General features: G+C 34.5%; 2 protein-coding genes across 3 annotated transcripts; both read left to right on the top strand.

Moving 5' to 3' along the window:
- The first annotated feature begins 4,260 nt into the window (after positions 1 to 4,260).
- LOC138869625 (uncharacterized) lies at positions 4,261 to 5,330 on the top strand. The gene is made up of 2 exons (XM_070147258.1): positions 4,261 to 4,929; positions 5,025 to 5,330. The coding sequence occupies exons 1-2, from the start codon at positions 4,261 to 4,263 to the stop codon at positions 5,328 to 5,330; spliced, it is 975 nt and encodes a 324-aa protein (XP_070003359.1).
- Positions 5,331 to 12,372: 7,042 nt separating this feature from the next.
- On the top strand, positions 12,373 to 19,320 carry LOC104235709 (anamorsin homolog). 2 transcript variants are annotated; one of them, XM_009789523.2, is made up of 8 exons: positions 12,373 to 12,576; positions 12,656 to 12,803; positions 14,079 to 14,233; positions 14,317 to 14,397; positions 15,005 to 15,164; positions 15,256 to 15,389; positions 17,924 to 17,998; positions 19,054 to 19,320. In XM_009789523.2, the coding sequence occupies exons 1-8, from the start codon at positions 12,574 to 12,576 to the stop codon at positions 19,090 to 19,092; spliced, it is 795 nt and encodes a 264-aa protein (XP_009787825.1). In that variant the 5' UTR covers positions 12,373 to 12,573; the 3' UTR covers positions 19,093 to 19,320. The 2 variants fall into 2 exon arrangements, with proteins under 2 accessions (XP_009787825.1, XP_070001731.1); XM_070145630.1 differs by lacking the exon at positions 12,373 to 12,576 and having other exon boundaries at positions 12,667 to 12,721.
- The last annotated feature ends 420 nt before the right edge of the window (positions 19,321 to 19,740 follow it).

The raw sequence follows: 19,740 nt of genomic DNA, 5'->3' as shown, positions 1-19,740 counted from the left end.
GATACTTGTCATCGTTTATGCGAATGTCATATTGATAGGAATATCCAAAAAAATATACCTCAACTTTATTGGAAATTGGGATTTAGAGAAAAATATTTTGGTAAACTCCTATAGAGGTGCAAGTTGGAATCAGAGTTTGAGTTGGTATGGCTAAAAATGATTGAAGAATTGGATTGCAGGAACAATAGTTGGCTCTAAAGATTATATGACTTAGGGGAAAAGTGATGTCCTGCATTTAGTCGTTATATTAAATCAAATCAGAGAAGTGAGAGCACTAATAGAGTCTTTACAGAAATGGCTTGCAAGACTATGAGTTTAACTGGATTTGTTAATCATATGAGCAACGGGCAGCCGGAATGCGTGACATTGAGGCAACAAAAAAGTTTAAATGTCGAGGAACACCTAAACTTGTAATAGATAATTGCGGGTTATTAAAGCATGCTGCAACTTTATAGACGAACTATATTTACAAGATTTTAACATGAATTTTTGCAGGGGATATCCAAAAAGGTGATCAATATTAAAATTAATGACACCTGTCATACATACACAATCCCCAAGGGAGAAGGTAGACAAATTGAGATAGTGCAATTCAATTCTGTGGACAATTCCATAAGTTGCAGTTGTCTTATGTTTGAATCTTTGGGTTGATTATGTTACCATGCACTAAAAGTTTTATTCCTTGACTTGGATTTTTCTTATATCCCTACACAATATATTTTAAAAAATGGACAAAAAATACTAAACAAGGGAATGGTTTGGAGGAGTACAACAATAAAAAGAAAACACCAACTTCATCTGTGGCTATTCGCTTAAATAGATAGATGAAAGAATCATTTGCAGTTATGACTTTAGCTGCAAATGATGCCGAGTCTGAAGAAATTGCTAGAAAATATTTCTTTCAAGTAAGGGTTGAGATTACTAAACTCCATAGTGATTATATGCAGAAGGTGCCCATAGGAGTTGTTCCAAATCTAGTACATTTAGTGGGACTTCTTTGGATTCAATGATCAAGTTTTGGATCCAAATAAGAAAAAGGGTAATCGAAATGGATACAGAAGATTAAAATCAAGAACTGAGCAAAAAAAAAGGCGAGCACCATAAAAGACATTAAAAGCTAGAGCAACAGAATAACATGAGCAACAATCCTTGGGATTAAAATTTGAGGTTCAATCTCTAAATAATCAAGTTATAATTTTCAATTTGTCACTAGTATTTATATTTTAATTTACTTAGCGGTCTTGATTTGATTTTTTTTGCTTTACTCCTTTTAATTCAATAATGTAGTTATATGGAGATCAAAACACTAGCTTTACACAACTAGTGACCCAGGCTTCAACTAACCAATTTGGAGGTGGCATTGAGAACCAAAGTTCAAACATCACTAGAAAAAATGTTGATTTTAGTGGCCAAGCGAATTGAGCGTAGAAATCGAATTAGTAATTGAGTTGGATTTATTAGTATTGAGATTGATAAAGATTGTACTTATTTATTTTAATTATGGATTATATTGAATTACGGATGAACTGAATGATAGTGTCAGAGAGATCAATTGAACAATATTTATAGTATGAATAACTTGAAGAGGCAACATATATTTATTATTTTATATTATTTGACCTTGATTTATATTTGTGTCTAGTGATGCAATTGTGTATATCCTATGTAGCAATGTTATCATGGTGTATGCTAAATGTATTTGGAGCAACGTAGTTTACTATAGCTTGTTTATATTGTTATATTTTATTCTTGCGAATTAAATTGTTCATTATGTATAGGTTGTATGACTGTCGACATTAGCTTCTTCATCCTTTTCTTTGTGAAACTCATTTTCTTTTTCTAGTTTGTCATAATTTTTTTTTTCTTGTACTAAGTGATTGGATTATCATAAAATGCAATTATAATACCTCTAATAGGAGTAATGAAATTGATCTTTTTCTTTCTTCTTTTCCTTTTATTGTCCATTAGTTACGCCAATAATAAGGAAAAAGAGTAGACCTAAATATTGCCTTTTTTAGCTTATTCTTTAAAATAAGAAAGTAGGAACATGAGTCCATTTGTCAGGTAATAAACTAGACTCACATAAGTAATGTTGGTTATGTGACTCACATAGTAAAATTTCTCGAAAAAACGTGTTTATTGGGGGGGGGGGGGGGGAATTTCCAAAACTGAGACAACTTAGTTAAATATGTTTCATATAATGTATAGGAAAGAAAAAATCTCATATTATAGTAGTAGAAAACCGACTATTTTAACAGTCTATTCAGAGCCTACCTATCCAGTTACTCCAAGTCGGCCCAAACCTAACCCGTTACATAGATATAGCGGCAAGCCAACCACTCTATTTAAAAAACGGAAAAGGGTCAAAACTCCAAGTATCAGAATTGGTACAAAAATGCCTTATGTCCACCTATTTGAATAAAAATAGCTCAACCGTTATTATTTTAGCTCAACATTACCCTTACTAACAGAAAATTTTGAAAAAAAAAATTAATTAATATCCAAGCGTCACCATTCCATGGACCTAACTTGAACTTCAGCCAAAATATAATTAAACTCACCTGTAACCCGTCCGAATATTGACCCGCTCTGATTTTAAAACACAATCCCCCCCTCTCCTTATATATCTTCTCCTAGTTGCTACTTGGGCGGAATTCACCTGCGGATCTGCCGGAAATAGCAACAAACACGACATCCCATCTCACTTGCAAATTATGGATGAAAAAATCTTTTTTTACTAGACTTAGCACAGTAATCTAATCAAGAAAAATTGAATCTATGATAACAAAAATACAACAACAACAACAACGACTCAGTAAAATCCCACTAGTGGGGTCTGGGGAGGGTAGTGTGTACGCAAACCTTATCCCTACCCCGAAGGAGTAGAGAGGTTGTTTCCGAAAGACCCTCGGCTCAAGAAGACAAAAGGAAATTATCTTCTAGTGAAGAAATTATCCAAAATTATAACAAAAATAATTTCAAAAAAAAAAAATACTAGTGAAGAAATTATCCAAAAGATTGTCGACTGTTTATTAGTACATCATACGAACCCAATATATGAAATGTGATAAATGCACAATATTGGTTACACAGAACAGAAAAACATACATAGTAATAAAACAAAATACAATAAATTAAGAATACTCATTAAAAAACACATTACATGAAGCAAACCACTAGAAATTTCAAATAACAAAATACAATAAATTAAGAATACTCACTATATATATAAAAAAATATCTAAACTTTTTACATAAAGAAGAATATGACACCTCCTTCTACTTCTATAAAAATTATTTTAATAGAAAACTTTATTTAATTATATATGTATACTCATAAAAAATGCTCATTAAAATGAAATGACGAAGAGGCAGAGGTGAGAAAAGAGAGAGAGAATTGAGGGCAAATTACAAGTAGGTTTAATTATATTTTGGTTTAAGGTTAAGGTTAGACCAATGAAACGGTAACATGTGGATATTAATTTTTTTTTACAGAATATTGTGTTAGTAATAAGGGTAAAAAATAAATAGTAAGGGTAGTTTTATTCAAACAAGTAACCGGATGGCATTTTTGTATCAACACGATACTTTAGGGAGCTGGGGCAAGAATTTGGCCAAAATCATCCCTCTTGTTTCACCCTAACTTTCACTACATCCTTATAATATTTCACTTAACCTAGAACATCCTTTATGTTTCCCAAAAGTTGAACAAAAATATCCTTCCGTTAAATTTCCCGTTTATATTTGACGGATCTTGTATTCTCACGTGACTTCTCTTTTCCCCCTACTTTTCTCACAAAATTTTCCCTCCTTCCTCCTTTTGACACAACAAAAAGCTCCTTTTGGGAAACTTGAGAGAGGGTTTCTAATGGTTGAACAATTTCTTCTTGAGTGAAGCTTTTACCTTTCAGTGTAAATTTGACAATCTCGCTATTGAACCTGTGATACACTCCCAACCAGGGTTCCAAACAGTAAGTCTAATTTACTTTAAGTTTTTCTTTGTTTTTTTTATTTATTTATAGACATTACTTCTTATATTCTTCCTCTAAAATGAATGTAAAAGTAAAGGTAAAGACATAATACCTTATTATAATATACAGTAGGTCATGGACAAATGAACGTAAAGATAAAGGCATAAAAAATTACATGTTAAAATAGCGGGGGGGGGGGGGCCACTTTTAAGAAAGAACCTTATGTTTCACATATAAAAATTAACTTCTTTTATTATTATATAATAAATATTACTTTATTGGCAAATTCAATGTTCGAGAGTCAAGCAGTATATAGTGATTCTGATAATGAGTCCGATTATGGAGAGTTTAAAGATTCAGATTATGAAGATAACATTTTATTTGACAGAAATGTTGATCCTTCTGTTGAAACATTTTCTGTCAATGCCAACAGAAATACGAGAACAAATGATGATAGTGAAGAGTTTATTAGCAAAGAGTTGCAAAAGCATATGCAAAACGAAGATGTCGACTCAGATTGTGTTATTTTCAGTGACACAAAAAGCTTGAATAGTGATAGCGATGCATCTAATGAAGATTTTAATTTTCCAAAGCATAATCCGAAGACTGATGGCTCTAATCCTAAGTTAGCATTGGGACAAGTATTTCAAAACAAAAAAGAGTTTAAAGAAGCTGTAACTACTCATGAGGTTAAAGGAGGAAGGACAGTCGAATGGATTAATGATGATTCAGAAAGAGCAACGGGAAGATGTAAGCACCGTCCCTATTGTAAGTGGGTAATTCTAGCTTCAAAAATGCATAGGGATACAAATTTTCAGATAAAGACTTACAATACCGAGCATACATATTTTTGTTGGAATGTCAAGAATAAGAATGTTACTTCCAATTGGATTGCAAAAAAATATATGGACATAATCAAATCAAACAGAGATTGGAAGACATCAAAATTCAGAGATGAAGTCAGTAGAGCGCTGGGAGTAGACGTATCTTTATGCCAAGCAAGAAAAGCTAAAAAAAGGCTATTTCTCTGATTGATGGTAACTTAAATGACCAGTTTAACATGTTGTGGAATAATATTAATGAGATTGTGCGATCTAATCCTGGAACATCAATTTACATGGAGTTAACACCAAATGAGACCCCTAACAATCCGTCTAGATTCCAAAGATTATACATTTGTTTTGCAGCATGTAAAAAGAGCTTTAAGACAGGTTGTAGGAAGATTGTTGGTGTTGATGGTTGTTGGTTGAAAGATTCTATGTATGGAGCACAGTTGCTTGCTGTTGTTGGTTTGGATGGCAATAACAATATCTTTCCTATAGCCTATGCCATTGTGGAAAAGGAGTGCAAGGATATATGACAATAGTTTTTGAACTATTTGATGATTGATATTGAAATAGGAGAGCAATATCTCTGGACATTCATGTCAGATAAGCAAAAAGGCCTTCTTGAAGCTTTTGAGGAAGTGTTACCAAATATTTCTCATAGGTTTTGTACGCGACACTTGCACAATAATTTCAAAAAGACTGGGTTCCCTGATCATACGTTAAAAGATGCTTTTTGGGAAGCGGCTAGAGCAACAACCGTTGAAGCGTTTAATATATGTATGTTGAAGATACTCGAATTGGATAAAGAAGCGCACGAATGGCTTTCTACTAAGTTACCTAGTGGATTGTCCAGATCTCACTTCTCACCACTTTCCAAGTGTGACATGCTGTTAAACAATGTGTGTGAGGTCTTCAATAGTTTGATTCTTGATGCTAGAGATAAACCCATTATTAAACTTTTGGAGACCATAAGACATATATTTCATTTTCTGCATTATATTTTTCTTGATTCTGCACTTACGTTTCAGTTTCTGCACAATAATATATTGCATTCTGCACACCAAAATCTGCATTTTTATTAATTTCTGCATACATTTTTCAATTTCCACACACTAAAACTGCACAATATTAAGTTTTCGCAGACCAAAATCTGCATATTTTTTAATTTTTGCGCGCAATTCTCTATCCAAATACAGGAAAAGGCGCTGAAATCAATTCAAAAGGTTCACATTCTACAAAAGAAAAAACTGTAGGAAAAAGAAATGAGAAGTTTTGATTGATCAATAATCGAAAATCTGAAACATGAAAAGGATATAGAAATAGCAAATTAGAGAAAAGATTGTTTTAATTGATTTCACAAGAAAGAGATGGAGAAAATCAAAGACTAAAAAAGATGCAACACGCGTTTGTTAAGAATGAAGAGCTCGGTGAAGTTGGAAGGCTCTCCCTTCTAGAAAAAAGAAAAAGTCACGTAAGAATATTAGAATTGTTATGAATAGTTTGTACATTGGATACTACTTTGGATACTACATTGGATGCTACATTGGATGCCCATGTTGTGAATAACTTAAAGATTAAATTTCCTACTTTATGTCCATCATCTTTACTTTTTATGCCTATAAAAGGCCATGTAATTGCAATGGAAAAATACACCAAAGTGAAAGAAGAAAACACTTCTCCCTTCTTTCTATCTCTTCTTATTTATATTTTACTACATTGCTTTTGTTTTATAACACGTTATCAAGACGAAGCTCTAATTTTATTCTTAACTCCCGCTAAGTTGAGTCATATTTTATTAAGGTATGTATCATTATAATCATCTTATTTATGGCAGTACATATCATATGCTCACTGTTTGCAGATTACTTGTGCGCTTGGGCATCTTAAATAGTTTAAGTACATTGCAGTGATTAAATAACTATTTCCTTCCGTGCTCAACTCTTAGAGGACCTCAAAGTCATCAAACTAGCTATGCACTAATGTCATGGACTCCCTGGATCAAAACATATCTTTAAGGCATTTTGAAGAACTGTGAGAAATGAATTGACAAGCAATAATTTTTTAATTACTTTATATTTATTGGAACATATAAATAATGTTAGTCACGTTCAATTCTATTAACACCATATATATCAATAATATAAAGTGAAATGAAACAAGTATGTAATTTCTACTTTATGGCGAGAATAAAATGAAATAGTAGATTGTTAACATGATATAGCTCTATTTTCATTTCTTTTACCTTAATCGTTTTGTTTTCATTAATTGTTTATTATTATAATTATTTCTCTAACTTATTCATCTTTTATGATAGTTTTCACTATGTCAAATTTATCAAAACTTGAATTTGTGGCACTTGACATCACCGGAAGGAACTATTTATCATGGGTTCTTGATGCTGAAATTCACCTTGACGCTAAAGGTCTTGGAAATACTATTATACAAGGAAATGAAGCATCAAATCAGGATAAAGCGAAGGCCATGATTTTCCTTCGTCATCATCTACATGAAGGGTTAAAAACTGAATATTTAACCGTAAAAGATCCACTTGAATTATGGATTAATTTGAAGGATCGATATGACCACCTAAAACTTACGGTATTACCGAAAGCTCGGTATGAGTGGATACATTTAAGGTTGCAAGACTTTAAAACCGTAAGTGAGTATAATTCTGCTATCTTTAAAGTAAGTTCTCTATTAAAATTATGTGGAGACACTATCACAGATGAGGACTTATTGGAAAAAACATTTTCTACTTTTCACACTTCAAATGTGGTGCTACAACAACAATACCATGAAAAAGGTTTTAAGAAATATTCTGAGTTAATCACATGCCTACTTTGGCTGAGCAGAATAATACTCTATTAATGAAAAATCATGAAGCCCGTCCCACCGGGTCAGCTCCATTTCCGGAAGTGAATGATGTAGCAACATATGATAAGTTTGAAAGAAAATAAAATAATTACCGTGGTTGTGGACATGGTCGTAAAAATGGACGTGGCAGGAGGCGAAATAATTATCGTCATTATGGTGGAAATAAATTGGAGAACAATAAGGGTTCTCAAATTAATCATTCAAAAAGTAAAGCTAGTATGTGTCACCGATGTGGTATGAGAGGTCATTGGGCACGCATCTGTCGTATGCCAGAACATTTTGTCAAACTTTATCAAGCCTCCCTCAAGAAAAAAGAAAATAATGTGGAAGCACACTTGACCTTTCAAAATAATGATGATGAAGCAGGTCCCTCAAATAAATATGATTCTAAGGCACATCTTGCATATAAAGATGATGATTTTGAAGGCCTAACAAATATTACTCATTTAGAAGTTGGAGACTTCTTTGAGGATATTGACTGAAGAACTAATCATCTTACTGGGGAATGAAGCTATAAAAGTTGTTATTTTTATGTTTGCAACTAGTTTATTTTTCTTGAGTGTATTTTCCTAATGCATCATGTGTTGCTAGTTTCTACATTCCTAATGTATTTCTTAATGTTTTTTTTCGCTTGTCTTTCATATTTCTTATGATGTATTATTTGTTTTTTTTATGAAGAATATAAAAATTCCTCAGTCTTCAGTTGGACTCAAGATTAATAAAGATGATATATGTCTTCTGGATAGTGCTACAACACACACTATTTTAAAAGATAAGAGATATTTCTCTTATTTGGTAATGAAAGAAGCGAATGTTAATACAATATCCGGTAGTACAAGATTAATTGAAGGTTCTGGAAGAGCCAATTTATTACTACCAGGAGGAACAAATTTGGCTATTGATGAAGCACTATATTGTAGTAAATCTCAAAGAAACTTATTAAGTTTCAAAGATATTCGCCAAAATGGCTATCATATTGAGACTACAAATGATGAAAAGATTGAATATCTTTATATTACTACAATAATGTCCGGTAAGAAATATGTGCTTGAAATGTTACCTGCTCTTTCCTCCGGCTTATACTACACAAGTATTAGCAGGATTGAAACACATGCCATAGTAAACGAGAAGTTTACTAATCAAGATAATTTTATTATTTGGCATGACCGGTTGGGCCATCCTGGTTCTAATATGATGCGTAAAATAATTGAGAATTCACATGGACATGCAATGAAGAATCAGAAGATTCTTCAATTTAAGGAATTCTCTTGTGCTGCGTGTTCTCAAGGAAAATTAATTATTAGACCATCAACTATTAAAGTTAGGATGGAATCCCCTGCATTTCTGGAACGTATACAGGGTGATATATGTGGGCCCATTCACCCTCCATGTGGACCATTCAAATATTATATGGTTTTGGTAGATGCATCTACAAGATGGTCACATGTGTGCTTACTATCAACTCGCAATATGGCATTTGCGAGATTGTTGGCTCAAATAATAAAGCTAAGAGCACAATTTCCAGATTATGCAATTAAGACAATTCGTCTTGATAATGCTGGTGAGTTTACATCCCAAGCCTTTAATGATTATTGTATTTCAACTGGGATAACAATTGAGCATCCGGTTGCTCATGTTCATACACAAAATGGTCTAGCAGAATCATTGATCAAACGCCTCCAATTAATTGCTAGACCAATGCTTATGAGAACAAAACTTCCCATTTCAATATGGGGTCATGCTATATTGCACGCAGCAGCACTTGTGCGGATAAGGCCCACAAGTTATCATAAAGTCTCCCCCATTGCAATTGGCTTTTGGTCAGGAGCCAAATATTTCCCATCTTAGGATCTTTGGTTGTGCGATATATGTTCCAATTGCTCCACCACAACGCACAAAGATAGGTCCTCAAAGAAGGTTGGGGATATATGTTGGATATGAATCTCCTTCTATTATAAAATATCTAGAGCCGATGACTGGAGATTTATTTACGGTAAGATTTTCTGATTGCCATTTTGATGAATCAGTATATCCAACATTAGAGGGAGAAAATAAGCAGCTGAAAAAGAAGATAGACTGGAATGCATTATCACTGTCTCATTTAGATCCTCAAACAAATCAATGTGAACAAGAGGTTCAAAAGATTATTCATTTACAAAATATTGCAAATCAATTGCCAGATGCATTCACTGACCTACCAAGGGTGACTAAGTCACATATTCCAGCTGTTAATGCTCCAATTCGAGTTGATATCCCGGCATGACAATTAATTAAAGCAAATGAGTCTAAGACATGCTTGAAACGTGGTAGACCAATCGGTTCTAAAGATAAAAATCCTCCAAGAAGAAAAGGAGCAAGTGATCAAAGTGAACATAACACAGAGGTAGTAGCTCAAGAAGAGCCCCAAGACATAGCAAATGATAAGACATTAGGAGAGGTTCAGGTACCTGAAAATAATGAAAATGAAGATATATCAATAAGTTATGTCTCAACCGGGAAAAGATGGAACCGAAATAATATTGTTATCGGTAACATTTTTGCTTATAATGTTGCTGTTGAAATAATGCAACAAGATGAGGATCTTGAACCAAAATCTGTCAATGAATGTAGACAGAGAAATGATTGGCCAAAATAGAAAGACGTTATCCATGCAGAGTTAACTTCACTTGGAAAACGTGAAGTCTTCGGACCCATGGTTCGAACACCTGAAAGCATACAGCCAGTAGGGTATAAATGGGTTTTTGTGCGAAAACGGAATGATAAAAATGAAGTCGTTAGATATAAAGCTCGACTTGTGGCACAAGGGTTTTCCCAAAGGCCTGGAATTGATTATATGGAGACATATTCTCCTGTAGTGGATGTTATCACCTTCGGGTATCTCATAAATATGGCAGTGCAAGAAAAACTTGATATGCATCTAATGGATGTTGTTACAACCTATTTGTATGGATCATTAGACAACGAAATTTTTATGAAAGTACCTGAGGGATTTAAAGTGTCAGAAGCATATAAAAGTTTTCGAGAAACTTGTTCAATAAAGCTTCAGAAATCTTTATACGGATTGAAACAATCAGGTCGTATGTGGTACAATCGCCTGAGTGAATACCTGTTGAAAGAAGGGTACAAGAATGATCCAATTTGTCCTTGTGTCTTTATAAAAAGGTCTGGATCTGAATTTGTTATAATCGTCGTGTATGTTGATGATTTAAATATCATTGGAACTCCTAGGGAGCTTCCAAAAATAGTAGACTGTTTGAAGAAAGAATTTGAAATGAAAGATCTTGGAAAGACAAAATTTTGTCTTGGTCTACAAATTGAGTATATGAAAGATGGAATATTTGTCCATCAATCAACATACACCGAAAAGATTTTAAAGCGATTCTATATGGATAAAGCACATCCATTGAGTACCCCGATGGTTGTGAGATCACTTGATATAAAGAAAGATCCATTCCGACCTCATGAAAATGATGAAGAGCTTCTTGGTGCCGAAGTACCATATCTTAGTGCAATTGGGGCATTAATGTATCTTGCCAATAATTCCCGACCAGATATAGCTTTCTCAGTAAGCTTATTGGCAAGATTTAGTACTTCGCCAACACAAAGACACTGGAATGGTATTAAACATATATTCAGATACCTCCAAGGGACCATTGATATGGGTTTATTTTATTCAAATGAATCCAAGCCATCATTGATTGGTTATGCAGATGCAGGATATTTGTCTGATCCACACAAAGGTCGATCTCAGACAGGCTATTTATTTACAAGTGGAGGTACAACCATATCATGGCGTTCGACAAAACAAACTATGGTTGCTACTTCTTCAAATCATGCAGAGATAATAGCCATTCACGAAGCAAGTCGAGAATGCGTTTGGTTAAGATCTATAACTCAACACATTCAGCAAACATGTGGTCTTTCTTCGAAAGAGAATATTCCAACAATATTGTATGAAGACAATGCTGCATGCATAGCTCAATTGAAAGGAGGATATATCAAAGGAGATAGAACAAAACACATTTCACCGAAATTCTTTTTCACTCATGATCTTCAGAAGAATGGTGAAATAGATGTACAACAAGTTCGTTCAAGTGATAATTTGGCTGATCTGTTCACTAAGGCATTACCAACCTCAATATTTGAAAAGCTGATATATAAGATTGGAATGCGTCGTCTTCGAGACATTAAGTAATTTTTCATCAGGGGGAGTAACTACACGCTGCACTCTTTTCCTTAACTAAGGTTTTGTCCCACTAAGTTTTCCTGGTAAGGTTTTTAATGAGGCAGCAAGCAATGCATATTATAAATAACTATGTACATCCCAATATTTTTTTGTAAGTTTTTAATGAGGCACATTATCTTACATGGACATCCAATGGGAGTGTTATGAATAGTTTGTATATTGGATACTACTTTGGATACTACATTGGATGCTACATTGGATGCCCATGTTGTGAATAACTTAAAGATTAAATTTCCTACTTTATGTCCATCATCTTTACTTTTTATGCCTATAAAAGGCCATGTAATTGCAATGGAAAAATACACCAAAGTGAAAGAAGAAAACACTTCTTCCTTCTTTCTATTTTTTCTTATTTACATTTTACTGCATTGCTTTTGTTTTATAACAATAATCTGTTAATTTTTTTGGAACTTTTGGGAAACTTAAAGGATATTTTAGCTTAAGTGAAATATTATAAGGACGTAGTGAAAGTTGGGGTGAAAGAAGAGGGATGATTTTGGTCAAATTCTCAACTGGGGCAACTCCTTTCTCTACTTCCACCGCCACGCGTTTTTCACGAAGAAAGCTTCGCGCCCAACTGTTTGTATATCAATTGGAAAAAAGCAGCTGTCCGTCGCTGCCGAATTTCGATTCCATTTAAATTTTTCTTCACCACTATGGTAGGTTCTTGTTTCTTATTTTGAATATGTTTGCTTTTTTTTTTCTTTTGAATTTGGATTGGATTTTCTTCTATTGTAGGTCGGCCAAATTGGAGGCGGTGATGTACTGGTGCTTGCTGAGGATGTTATGGTACCAGTTAGTGTGGTATGCAGTGCAATCAGCATCGTAAGGAAAGAGGGGATTGAGAATTTGAACCCTAATATTATTACTCAAGCTTCATCCCAGAGTAAATTTTCTCAAAAAAAAAAAAAAAATCTCCCTTGTGTCGGCTGAACTGATACTTCTCTGCTCTGCTTATGCTGTGACTACGAGTGACTCATTTTGATGAAACTGTTTGCTAGTCTATGTGGTTTTTACTATGTTCTTGGATTCTTTTTTCTAAGTCCTTTGCTATGTTTATTTATTTAATTTATTTATCACTATGTTCATACCTATCAAAAGAAGAAGTTTGTTGCTATGTTTATCGGAGGTTTTATATGCAGAAGATTTTCATTTCAAATTTGTTTTTGGGATTTGATGATGAAAGAGATAAGGTAGGAATTTTCTATAAAGTGGCCAGGTTTATAGATGCCATTAAAGGGCAACACAACACCATAATTTCTTATGGTTTTATAATGGCATAATGATAAGGAGCCTCCAATCACATTCTCAACTCTCAAGCAGTTGGGCTGGCCTTTTGTCTTGTCCAAATAACTTATGTTTAGTTTTTATGGTTATGTTTATATATATATAAAATTTCTCCAGTGGTGCCTCTCTTTGCTAATGCTATGCTTCTATAGCGTTTTGAAGATTATCTTTTTAATTTGATAATGAAAATTGGGTTTTGTGTTAATCTCGACGCATTTCTAAGCTTTTCGTGTTTGACAAGTCTGAGGACTAGTGTTTGTGTTGTATGGGATTTGAGGGCAAACTAGTACACCATAATAGATTGTGGTGCCAATTATTAAGATGTCCTTTTGTCCAGAGACTAATCAGTGTGTTGGAATTGCAATATTATACTGTAAGAATTGTGTCTGTTTTTGTGATGTAGACCAAAAAGATAAAGAGGGACTATATGGATTTTCTTGTTCTGGGTTTTCTTTACTTAATTTTATAGCATTCAAAGCCCTTGTTTATTTCATATATTAGATTATTAACTCCGAGACAAAGGGAAAAAGCTCTTCTTCACCTTAATGATGTGATGAAAACATGAAATTGGTATGTAAGAGAGAAACGAGACAGATAGATCGCCCTGATCCAATACAGTTCCAATACTTTACTGATCAAAAGGAAAAGACAGAGAGGGGTGTAGGTGTGGGAAACCATCTGCAGATAATAAATTTCCAACTGGGTTAGGATAGAAAGGGAGCTTGTCTTCTTTCTTTTATTGTTCTTTTTCCTTTTCCTTTTCTGTGCTCTCTGCTTAAGTGTTTAATACCACTCTTTTGTAAGTGCTTGCCTCGTGGCCCTAGATTCTTGTGATATTGAATCTTTTCCCTGTGTTAACCTCTGGTTATTGCAGGCCTGACATCAGTGAAGTCTGCTTCTATGGATATTGTTGCTCTCATCTGTAGGTCCCTCGAGTTTCCTAGTGATAAGTTGTGTGGGGACATTTCAAGAGTGTTGAAGCCAGGTGGAACAGTCCTACTTAGTCTAAGTTCTCAGTTAATCTCGAAGGTTACTGAATCCTTCCTTTGTGCGTATTTTTTCGTGGAAAATTTGTATGCATGTGTGAATTGTCCTTTCCATCTGAATTGCAGGCAAACTCTACCCATGAGCGCACATTATTGTTGGCTGGATTTTCTGATGCACAGTCATCTGAAGCTGGCCAGTCCTTCGTGGTTAGTATTATATCCATGTGCCTTTATTTAGCTTCCTGTCTTCCTCCACCCCCTTCAATACAATGATTCTTTTATCAGAGAACTATTAAGTTCCTTCTTCCATTTTAAATTCTCATAACACCTTTTATATGATGAATTTAAATTGGCATAACACCTATTTCATGGCATGATGACGCTCATTGCTTCATTATTATTTGTGCGACATCAAATTTGCAAGTCTAGGCATTTAGATAAAATTTGAAGTTTATTCAGTTTTCAACTGATCGTCGCACCAATCTCATATGTTGAAGTTATTGAAGGGACCCTTGAAGTTAGTCATTATAGGAACACTTAAATTAAGTCCAGTTTTTTAGGAGTCCTTCAGTTTGGCTATATATGTATGATGGTGTTATATGGATACATGTGAAATTTAGAGACTCTTAGCTTTAGAGAACCCATGTTTGTTTTAAAGATAAATAATTGCGATGGAATGATTTGGACCAAAGAGGATAGACAAACACCCGACTCTCCTACTTGCTTGAGATTGAGACGTAGTTGTTGTAAACAAAACTTGAAGTTATTGATCTTGACTCAAATAAATTGTGTGGTGAATTTAATCTCTGAACAGATAACAGCAAAGAAACCTTCATGGAAGTTTGGTTCATCCTTCTCTATCAAGAAAGTCACAAAAAGTTTGCCGAAAGTTCAGATTGATGATGATTCAGATCTCATTGATGAGGATAGCCTTCTCAGTGAAGAAGATCTGAAGAAACCTCAATTGCCAAGTGGTAATAACGTGCACCAGGATTGCCTCACTCTGACATTATCAGTTTCTCCATTAGTTTTTGAACTCAATTTGATGTACACTTGGTGGTGCAGTTGGTGATTGTGAAGTTGGAAAGACAAGGAAAGCATGCAAAACTTGTACGTGCGGAAGGGCTGAAGCTGAAACAAAGGTGCAACTTGGACCAACGGCGGAGCAGCTGAACAATCCTCAGTCAGCCTGTGGCAGTGTATGTCTCCTTCTATATTGATTTCTGTTATACTAGTTGATTACTCTCGTCTTCCAAAACTACTGTGGAGTGATGGAGAAGCTTCAACAGCTCTACGATACTATTGCCTCTATGTGATTCTTTTGGCCATGAATGGTAAGGTTGTGTTTGGTTTTCATAATAGAAACTGATTATAATATCTGAACTAAGCGATTATTGAATAATTAATTAGAAAATAATGACTTACATGAAAATCTTATGCTGGTATTATTTCTGACAGTGATTCCTCATATAATAACTAAAACCAAATAGAGTTGATGAAACAAATTTGATAGGAATACTGATTAAATAAGATAACAAACCGTGTCATCCTTGTCTAGAATGATCCATGAGAAATTCTATTTCAGATTTTTGACAGAAAAGGAAACACTGACAGCTTGAGTAGGTTCTCCTTTGTTTTTGTATGGTTCATTTGTATTATCGTGAGATAATTTCACTACGACCTGATGGAGCTACTGACCATGATCTAGACTCAAAGGACCTTCTCTCCATATTTTATGTGAGTAAGGCTAAGTGAGCCCACAAGAAATTCCACGCTGAAACCTTTCTGTAATACTGAAAATTGAGGGACCCCCTCAACAACTGTCGAATATTTTTGGAAGGTCCAGAAATTTTCTTATTTCTATCTTCCTTTTCATTAATCATTTTGGGTGCTTAAGACTTAATTTGATTAGTTACCTTGATGATTTGTCCTCCCATATCCTGATGTTGTGACTTGAAAGGAAACAATTTTGATCATGAAATATTATGGGGCTTTGGCTTTTTATTAACTCTGTTGATTTCAAGTTTCGGCAGCTCATATCTATTGGTGCTTCTGTGGTTCCTGTGTATTTATAACCAGGCCACAGCACATGAATTGGAGCTGATTTACTTCCATACGCTCTTGGCACCTAATCAACCTATAGCTCTCAGTAAATAACACCGGAGAATGTCGAAAACTTTGCAAACAAACTACTTTTAGCAACAGGATTATCTTATGAAGTTGGCATGATATTAGTTTAAATAGAGTAACGTGGAAAATGAAATTCATATAACCGATCCAAACTTATTTGGGACCGAGGTGTAATTGTAGTAGTTGTTGAGGATCATTTTATGAAGCAAGCAGCAGTTTGTGATGATAATTAAGCAGGTCCGCTGAAACGTCAATTTTAGTAAATAATGATGTGGAGACAGCTGTTTATATATGGAAAAAAGGTTGTGAAGAACTGAAGATTGCATTTCCTAACTTTGGCTTCTATTCTAATCAGTCAATGTGTTTGATTTTGTAATTAACTTTACTGCTGCAGCCTCCACGGCCAAAGTTTCTTAGATAAGAGTACTTTTCATGTTTGAAATTTCTGCGAGTGATGCAGTTCTTGAGCGTTAATAAATTTTGGCAAAGCAGAACCGAAGCTCTTAACTGGGGTCGGCCAAGTTTATCCACCAGTCGTTTTTGTTGTTCAGTATTGTTGAAGTGATACAACCTTGAAGCATGCTTTTGAAATTGGTGACTTTTGGTAGAGATAAAACTTTTGGCAAGTTTCTTTTGGAATATGCCATCTTTTGTGCTTTTATCGCTCTGAGGACAGGGCACTGTCTTCTTGCTCATGGAGGATAACCAGGACGTTCCAATTAAAATGCAGCAAATACCTGTATGATCAGAAACGAAAGATCCCAATATCCCTAATCGTTTTAATTCGTGGATTATAAATCCTTGCCATTCCAGAAACTTTTCCCATTTTTATAGTATTGCTTTACTGGTAACGGTATTTGTTATAGCCTTTCCGCCTATTTTCCGTCTCTTACAATGTTGATATTATATTATCTCTTTGGTTGCTGCTGCTAGTAAGGATCTATCATCTCTGTTCGCCTTTTGAACCGAGGGTCTCCCGGAAACAACCTCTCTACTCCTTCGGGGTAGAGGTAAGGTCTGCGTACACTCTACCCTAGTACCCTCCCCAGACCCCACCTGCTGGGATTTTACTTGGTCGTTGTTGTTGCTGTTGTTGTTGTTTGAATGAAAAAATTCTTCTTTCAAAGTATTCAGAATGGTGTTAACTTTTAGCCTTTTAAAAAATTGTTCGGTGGCTATACAAAAGTAAAGAATCTGCTCATTTTTGTGCGGTTTTCTATGAACTTTACTGTCTATATATACTGATAGTTGCCTTTCACTATCTCAATTCAACTCTGAATTTCTAATAAATTTTTGAATAGGTGCATACGCTAGTGTCTTTACTAGTCGTCAAGCTAGTACATCTAATTTGAGTGTATAGGAGGGAGTACTTAAGTTGAGTAGTTTCTGCAGAAAACTGAAAATCTGTTTTCAAGTGCACTGTCATCTACCGATATACTTGTATATTTGGTTGTTGATTGGTGTTATAGTGTGATTTAGCAGACAGCTGGACAACTAGTTGGTTTCTTTCTTTTGATTATTACCTTCATTGATCAGCCTTTGAGTCTTGCAATTAGTCTTCTTGTTAATTGTTTTTTCTGGGACATGTCTTCTATGTTGACAGTGTGGTCTAGGTGATGCTTTCCGTTGCAGTACGTGTCCTTATAAGGGTCTTCCTCCGTTCAAACTAGGCGAAAAGGTACATGGCAAGAACAAGTTATTCCCCTCTATTTTTCTATTTCCTTCTCTGAGATTTCATTATGCAGGAATAAATATACATTTATATATTCCTTACTTGCCTAAGGAAAAAGATTGCAGTATACATGAAGATGATGTGTACTGGCATTTTATTGTAATGATGCCAGTATTTATGGTGAACATGAAAGTGAAACCTTTTGATTAGTGACCAAAATCTGATTGCCTCTTTGAAGCTTTTATCTCACCAATCATTTGCTTATGGAAATAATGCATTTAGATTACAAGCAACGTAGTTGTGATTCTGCTCTTTGTTAAAATCCTGAATAAGAGGAGGGTAATATGAACTGGTTTATGATTGGCATCTAAAGTATTCTTTCTTCGTAAAAAAAAAAAAAAATTCTAGAAGTTCTGATTTGTGTTACTTTGCTTTGATTGGATCTCACGTGTGGCTCTCTTAAAATATGAACAGACCCAGTTGACCTGTTTAAAACCGATGGTGGATCCTAAATATAGGACTATATTTATGTAAGGCTTTGAAGTGATACCGGTTGTTAAATCTCATTGGGTTTTGCTTGTTGGTGGTTAAGAATAATAACTTATGTCTCATCGTCGTCACTACCATGTAAAGAAAAAGTTCTTTTGAGGATTTAAAAAGTTCTCTTGGTATTGAGTTTTGAATAAAATTCCAATATACATTATAAAAAAGAAGGATTTAAAAAATCAAAGCCAGATTGTCTAATTATCCTGGAGGAGAGCGAATCTTATTGTCACAACCAGATTTGTTTATTGCACATAGTTGGGGCCTTGGGCATCTGACTGATGCTACTGATGATTTGGTTGCTTGATTTTTTTGTTTTTGTTTTTTGTGAAATGGGAAACCATTTAGTCCAACGCGATCAGTTATGGCTGTTGCACTTGATGTTGTTCTTCACTGAGCATAATAATGATTCCTGGGGAGCCCTAGTCTCTGGTTGATTTCATTATTATATTCTTGTTTGCATTGTGATGTGTGATAAATTCCAATTGAGTATGACACCTCTCTCACTGCTTTGGCAGGTTACGCTTTCTGGGAATTTTCTTGATGCTGACATCTAATTGCAGATGATAATAATCGATATGAGATTGCAGAAATAGTTATAATTAGTTCAAAATTAGTTTGTTCATTTTGGTTGAGGTGAAATAAGTGAATGTGTAATATGGATTCTTGAAGAAGTGAGGGAAATAGCAGTGGAGTGGACTGTGAACTCCTGTAAGACTTCTAAGAGCTTTTAGAAGAGACTTGGATTTATATGACAGAATATAAAGGTCCCTCTCTCTCTCTCACACCCCTTGCTCTGGTATCTTGTGTATATGATCATTTGGTGTTTGTTGCTCCATTCTGCGTGACAGTATTTTTTTTATTTTTTATTTTTAAATAACTTTGGGTAGCCTTATCCCTCTATTTTTAACGCAACCAATAGTTTTCGAAATTTCACCAGATTGCATGTGTTCTTGAGTTTGATAGCGGATGGTCCATGCTCGTTTTCTAGTGCTTAGTACGGAGACTTATAAAGATAAATGTTCCATTATGCTTGAATGCAATTTACTAAACGACTGGACGTGAAAGTTAAAATGTCAGAAAGGGGTAGTCAATGGAGTAAATTTTATTTTACTTTCTTAAAGGCAAATAATCCACCTTTTGAATGAGACTGATAACTTCCTTGAGCAACGCTTCCCCGTTGGTTTAGGTAACAACAACAACCA

This window comes from Nicotiana sylvestris, chromosome 5, assembly GCF_000393655.2.
Source record: "Nicotiana sylvestris chromosome 5, ASM39365v2, whole genome shotgun sequence".
NCBI classification, from domain to species: domain Eukaryota; kingdom Viridiplantae; phylum Streptophyta; class Magnoliopsida; order Solanales; family Solanaceae; genus Nicotiana; species Nicotiana sylvestris.
The sequence above is the reverse complement of the archived record's forward strand: the minus strand, read 5'-3'. Positions and strand labels throughout refer to the sequence as shown.